This window comes from Taurulus bubalis (assembly GCF_910589615.1).
Source record: "Taurulus bubalis genome assembly, chromosome: 9".
In the NCBI taxonomy this organism is placed as follows: domain Eukaryota; kingdom Metazoa; phylum Chordata; class Actinopteri; order Perciformes; family Cottidae; genus Taurulus; species Taurulus bubalis.
Window position 1 is genome coordinate 16,987,655 of NC_136597.1, and position 7,603 is coordinate 16,995,257.

General features: G+C 37.6%; 1 protein-coding gene across 1 annotated transcript; it reads right to left on the reverse strand.

Annotated features, from left to right (window-relative positions):
- Positions 1–304: 304 nt before the first annotated feature.
- Positions 305–7,280, reverse strand: hexa (hexosaminidase A (alpha polypeptide); the record flags this gene model as incomplete). The annotated part of the gene is made up of 15 exons (XM_079223339.1): positions 305–836; positions 964–1,071; positions 1,188–1,278; positions 2,913–3,087; positions 3,823–3,895; positions 3,999–4,085; positions 4,321–4,501; positions 4,773–4,905; positions 5,086–5,187; positions 5,266–5,376; positions 5,525–5,571; positions 5,830–5,895; positions 5,986–6,087; positions 6,766–6,939; positions 7,271–7,280. The coding sequence occupies 15 exons, from the start codon at positions 7,278–7,280 to the stop codon at positions 773–775; spliced, it is 1,524 nt and encodes a 507-aa protein (XP_079079465.1). The 3' UTR covers positions 305–772.
- Positions 7,281–7,603: the final 323 nt, after the last annotated feature.

The window sequence follows — 7,603 nt, forward strand, 5'->3', positions numbered from 1 at the left end:
TAGATATATATATATATATATATCTATATATATATATATAGATATAGATATATATATATATATATATATATATATAGATATATATATAGATATATATATATATATATATATATATATATAGATATATATAGAGAGATATATAGATATAGATCTTTTATCTTGTGTGTTTGTATCTTCAAGCTGTAAGGCGCTACTTATGACGACAAACATTTTTTCCCTTGGGGATTAATAAAGTATATATTCATTCATTCATTCATTCAGACAATAATAGACTCAGGTCTGTTCAATCTGTCACTTACTGCAGTTGTTTATTTGTTTGTTCCCAGGAAGAAAAAGAGCTGTGCACATAGCTCCCAGCATCCACAGTACAACAATAAATATATTCAGCATCATTGTGTGTTCTCCTTGGCACCTTCATCACATCTCAAATACTGTCCTCCGCATAGGTAACGGCAGTGTGTCGTTACAATGACATCAAAGTGAAGCACTTTGGGTTCATCCAAAACAAGGCGTTTGTGAACATTTCTATATAGTGATTGCTAAAGGTGCAAAATTAAAAAAGCACATTACTAAATAACTACAGTTAATATAAAAAATGATTGATCAATTATAGGTAATGAGATAAGTCCCTGAGAAAGCATTTTAATGTTTAAATACTATATATTGTTTTTAAGACTATATTTAAGACTATCTATATACACAATTTATAAAACAAGCAACTATGAATTTAATTCCCTGAAAAAAGCTTGCATTGTTAACCCTCCCAACATCTTCAAACACCTTGGTACTCATGTTTGCAGTGTCCAACATACAGAGGCTCTGCTCTGATGCCACGCCTTGAGGAGAAAGAGATGAAAAAAGACCAGTATATAATTAGCAAACATATGAGAACGTGCCCTGTGTCTTGTTACAGTGTGCCAGCACTTAGCTTTTTACAGGTCCTGGATAGAAATGGTAAAGTACCTCACAAGCTTGCATCGAAAGTCCTGCAAGCGAGGAAACGCCTTATCCACACTGGAGGTCTGCTTCTCATCACTCCAAAGTCTCTCTGCTGCAGCACTCGCCCTTGGCCTGTGATTTTGGGTGCAACCAGTGATTATTTAGAGTAATTTCATGTAGTTGTTGCAGCACTTTAAAATAGTAAATAGAAAGTTTAATGAATTCAGAGATCTTTTTAAATCTTGTACCAAAGGCGTGGAGTGAGATTGGTGGCATCAACATACTCCCCCCACATGCAGACTTCACCCCCTATCACCAGCTTCTTCTGTTCCTCAGTACCTACAAGGGGATGGTGAAAATCTTTGCTTCAGTAATATGATGGGTATTAATATAAAGATAGGCTGGTAATGAATTTACAATCCATCAGAATCTTCACTTCAAATGTATCACACCACTTCAAATAAAAACTCAGCAAGCCAATGTTTAAATAGGCCTCTACATCGCCAGCACATAACTGAGCCAGGTTATATATTATTATATTACTTTGGCATGCACACACCAGAAAAGTTCAGTGGCTGCACGTTGTAGTAGTCATGCCAGTCCTGGCCATAGGAAATGTGGTTGATGTACCATGGGGCAGCTAGCAGGACCCTCATGCCAGCTTTGGTCATCCTGCTGAGCTCTGCCTTATAACTCGCTGGGGTACCCTTCCAGATGTGCAGCACTGTGTCCTTGGGAATCTGAACAGGGTGAGAAACAACATGCTGTCTTGCCCTTCCGTGCTATATTGTAACTGATCTGACTGTTTACATTTAGTGTTTTATATATATCAGAAAATAGGCACATATAAAAACTCCTTAATGAGCTTTTATCGACAAGGGCAAGCTTTTACCGGCATGGTTCTCTGAATTTGTACCCCTCGATGGCGCGAAACATCTGAACTTTAAAACTGAACTCAAATAGATTTACTGAAATCAGTCATTATGCTGCAAAGGCAAAGTCTCTCCAAAACTAGGCCGTTAATAAAACTAAAAGCCTTGCCAGAATATCATTTTTTCCAAAATATCACCTTCTTGAAGCATACAGTGTGCACAGTACATGATGGTAATTTAACCAAAGAAAAGGGGAACTGAATTGTATAAATATATGCCTGCTAGAATGTGTGTAATCTAAAATTGATAATTGGTTCATTTCTTTTGAATTTGGTAAAGTATTGTTTACAATACCATTACATTATCGAAGCATATTTGTTTCAATCATTTGTAGTCAAATTAGTTAGCAGAGCTGACTACAACTTCTAAATCAACAGAAATGCCCCAAAGGCAAATTAACCAGCATAATGAGACATGATTTATTGGTATTTCATCTGATAAGCAAATGGAATGGAAAACAACTACAGTCTGCATTTGACAGACTTAAATCTTTCACATGTGCTGGGCCTTTGCCTTAAGAATTTGAAGCAAGGAGCTTTGTTAAATTACTGCCAATGGCAATATATTTATACTTCTGCGTGTAGGGAAAGAGTGTGCATGTTATGCACGGAGCATCAGACAGTATTGAGAGCTTGTACCACAGCAATCACACCGCTCAGTCGCGTGTCCCAATTCCATACGACTTACTAATTCTAAGTTGAGTACTATTTTAATTCACATTTTAGTTCACACTGGAAAATGTATATAAATATAAATATATAAATGTATTTATATGCTATGAAAGTTTCTGTACTGTTCATCATGTATATAATTAGTATACCAGATGGAATTTGGACACAAAATATGTCTCTGTAACATTAAGGGAGTCTTCACTGCTACCTTGTGATATTGCTACAAATATAACAATAGGTGTTGCACACTCAAAATTGATATCCTATATTTTGGAGGAAAACAAGTTCCACCTGTAAAGTATTATTAGAGACAAAAACCACAGCAAAAAGTTAACTTAAACCAGCCACAGCACACAGAATATTTTCTGACCCTTGAAGGCGAGGGGCCACACTGTATAGAAGCGGGCCCAGTTGTGTGCGGGCCCTGGCTGGTCCAGATACCATGGAGAGGCCAGAATCACCCTGAGCCCCGCTTTAGTCACCCTGCGCACTTCACACAGGTAACAGCCATCTCTCCATACCTCCACCACTGATCGAGAGCTACGCTGCAACACAATGCTATAGACTATCAAACATACGAGAACTGATTGCGTGATACATTCGCTTTACTTTATCAGACATATACTGTTAAACATTGTTAGTCAGTGGGCTTAAACCATTAAACCTACTGAGGTCAACCTTATATTGGTATTGAACAAAAACCTTCCCGCCATTGGATGCCTGCATGAGTAAAACATTATTTATCCATATTATGTGACAATTACTAGCTTGTGTGAATTTAAAAGAGCAGATGGGGAAAAAATGCAGAACAAAGATGTGTGAAATATTTGTGACAAAATAAATGCTACACATTTATAAATATAAATACCCCCTTCAGTGAATGCACATACAATATAATAAACACAACATATAAAATAGCTAAAATATAAAAAAATTGGGACAAGTACTAGAAAATAAAGCAGCGCTTGTTTTAGATGCCTGGATCCGCACCAAGCTACAAGTGGTTAAATGCAATATTAATAGTAACCTTCACTGGTGTACAGTAAACACATGGTGTTGCTGCAATCAACATTTCAAATATTGATATTTGTGAGCATGTAAATCACTGCGTATCTGTAAAGCAATATAATCCAACACTGCACAAGCAGAAACAATGTATCATTATAAACCATGTTTAAAACGTATGTGAGCTGATATGAACATCACCGATACATATTATATTATATTTATGTATACTGTATATTATATCACTGAGGTGTTATTAGTTGGAGTGTACTTACTACTTCATGGTAGTCAAACACATCCTGCCAGACAATAGCTGTCTTGTTGAGGACTGAAGTGATATTCACAATGCTGTAAATATATAATAGAGACATTAATGACATTAATGACATTTGTGACTGTGTATATCCCCGAGCTTTCTACATTACAGAGTATGTTCCTCTATACAACCTACTTCTCCATGTAGAATGCTTCCAGTTTGGTGAAGTCTACTCCAAATCCCATCTTCTGCATGAATGCTCGGACATCCGGGTTGGACTTCCTATGGAAACCAGTGGTGAGAATCTTATTTTTGTTGGTAAATCTATTAATACGTTCTAACATCAACTACCTGAGACAAGATATACATGTTTTCTACATTCCCCTTGCTTAAAAAAAGCTAACTTAATTTGAAACAGATGAGAACAAATTCACTAACAATATTAACAAACAATAGTGATAAAAGTCAGGTCAAACACTCTGCAGAAATGTAAATGATCTGTCACATTTCAACCTACCAGCAGGTAAAGTCCACCTCATCCCCTCCTAAGTGGATATAGGAATCAGGAAACACTGATGACACTTCCTTAAATAGTCTCGCCATGAACTGGTAGGTGGAGGGTAACACTGGATTAACAGGACCAAAGGTACCTGAAGGGGTGCTCCCGCTGTAGCAGGGAGTCAACAGGTCAGACTGCCCTAAGGAATAAATGGTAATTAATCAATTTGTTCAAATACATTTCTTGTATTGTCTGTTGAGTGTAGACATTTGTTGACATTGATGTCGCATAAAAGCCCCCCAGATAAGAAGAGAATCAAACACAAGATTACATTTATAGTCTTGGCTTACAGGTTTGGCAGACAGGATTTCTGTTGGACCAAACCAGGCCTAATGCCAAGTACGTTGTATGTTGGAGAGCAAGGAGCTGGGATCATTTGGATAAAACTGTTGTTTAAGAGTACTTTTTACCTTTTCCCCATGATTGGGTGTGGCCGGGTGAATCAAACTCAGGAAGAACCCGTATTCCCCGCAGCCTGGCATGTGAGATCACCCTTCTCACATCTGATTGTGTGTATATATGAGTCATTGGATGGAACGCCCCCTGAATCAGAGCCAGAAGTTTTTGTTTAGGGTGGATGCAACTTTTAAGTATTAAAAATCATAAATCCACATGCAGTCAGTAACCTGTTAAAAATAAACAAGTTATCACACTGTGCAGGGTAATGGTGCCCATAAGTCTACGTGGCTTGTTCCTTCTCTTTACTTCATCCGCAAGACATACCTTACTGGATAGGTCTGGAAAGGTCCGGCTCTGGTAAGGGAAGGAGGGGTCATCAACAATGTGCCAATGAAACACATTGAATTTACTGTAGGCCATTGCATCCTAACAAGAAAGATATTCGTTAGTACCACTGAATGAAAACAGAAGGCGGAAATTCAGATTATGTCATTTGATTATTACCAGCGTTTTTAAAATGGCCTTCACTGGTAAATAATGACGTGAAGTGTCCAACAAAATTCCCCTGAACTGAAACCTGGGGAAGTCGGCAATCTCAGTCTTGTTCACAAAATACTAAAAGAAGGAAGAAACAAACAACAATTGCTTGATTGATCCACCACAAACATTAATCAAGCTTTATAACATGGTGAGAATGTGTATTAAATAAGTAATAGTTTTAGTAGACTCATGAGTTTAGAGCGTTTGTAAAATTCAGACTTACTGAGCCGAAATCATCTTGATACACCAGCTGACTGAAGGTTTCCAGACCTGTGTTTAATCAGAGGTTATATATAACATACAATAGGCAATCAACTACAACTAAACAGATAACAGTGGGATGCTTAGATCAGTTATTAAACTGTGGGTGAAGATTCCAGCACAACAAGCTTTGATGGAAGCATATCCTTTTCCTGTGCTAACGGTAGCGGATTGTTAACATGTCTGTTTGATTTATTAATAATTTTGTACATACATGTTTTTATTTTGTTTATACATGTTCTTCAAAAAGATATTGGCTATAATCACCTCTTACTGCACCCCACACAGTTTCCGCATTCAGTGACGCTTGTCCTGCAGAGACACTCAGATTATCTGGAAATAGAAGTGAGTGGGATAATGCATCAAACCCCACTGATTGGGAATGGTTGTTGCTCTGTCTCAAATAAATGTGTTGATACTTACACTTCTCAGATGAGTCCTCATTTGGGTAACTCTCACAATCATCATGGTCAACATTGATCTCAACATGAAATGGTTTATCCTCAAAGAATCGCAGAACATTTCCTGTTGGTCATAAAAGCAAAATTATCATAGTCAGTAGTTTTGTAGGTCCGTGCATAAAGTATAATTGATCTGGCTTTGTACATTACACAATGTGAACAGTGACAGATGCATGATACTTCACGCACAGGCCTTTGTAAAAGTGTTGTAGAAGTGGATATGTTGCCTTTGCTATCTCATTTTGACAATGTTAGTAAAACTGCCATTATTCTATAAGTATTATATTTTTTTAAACACAAGCATTACGCTGGTACTGGCCCATTGTCATTGAGGGGTTTTAGACCAGGTAGGCCTACACAGGCTGACTGATAAACTGCTTTGTCTACAAAGCCCATTGATCTACTTTAAAAGCCAACATGACAAACAGAACATTCAAAACCAACCCAGTGAGCACTTTGCTCTACCTTTTTGTGCACCATTATGTAATCTTACATATGTAAAGCACCGGATCATCATACTCTTAATGGACAGGATTTACAGAAATAGTTTGTACATATGTGTTTATAATGACATACACATGACACAGCAAATTATGGTCCAATGGAAATAATGATATATAGGCATACTGCTGTCGCAATAAGTCGTATATTTGAATCATAGAAACCCTTTGTGAATGTTTCCCATTTTTGTTCGACCTTTTAACTCTGCAATAGTATTCATGCCACCTCACTTTATGCTTACCAGTGTAGTCTGGAAAGATAAGAGGGAAATATCTTGTGAACGCAACATCCAGAACAGAGCAGCCCTGCTGGGCGGCCGATTGTCTTCCGTATCCAAAGTAGAAAGCCCGCGGGTTCAGAGGGTATCGCTCGGTGGAGGAGGTAAAAGTCTGCGGTAATGGCCACACTCCCTCCACTGTGTGTCGGCCAAGCGGAAGGATAATTAGTAGTAGCAAATACAAATGTGAACAAGTGTATCGTCCAAAACTAACCAAACACATCGCTGCCATGTTTCTCCACTCAAAGTCAAACTGCACTCTCAAGCTGCTGAACAAGTCAGGTGAACAAGAGCATGAAGTCACATGACTGGGGCCACAGGGGGTGTTTTTTTTATTTGTTGAATCGAAAGGTAAAGTAAATGGTTCATACGGTTTTCAAATGTCGGATATCTTTATTTAGACACACGTAGTGTATGCACATTTGTGTTGTTGTATAGTTACATAATTCACGACATTAATTCTACTCACACGAGTACATCGACGTAATGTGACGATTGATGTAAATATAGGGGTGAGCTAAAAAAAAATACGGCTGACAAATACTGGTTGATGACAGTTATAACAAAGTTAAAACATGTGCAGCATTATACATTATGTGCAAGGTCAGAATCGTCTTATATTCGTTATATTTTTTGCAACCACCGAAAGGGGGGAGTGTTCACTTGCCGCTGACTTCAGCTGCAAATGTTTAAATTGGCTATATCGTATTCATTCTATTTTGCGTAATAGAAAAATAGTTTCGATACAAAATAGTGTGAACACGAAATGTGCCATATAAATATAAATGTTTCTTTTAGGTTT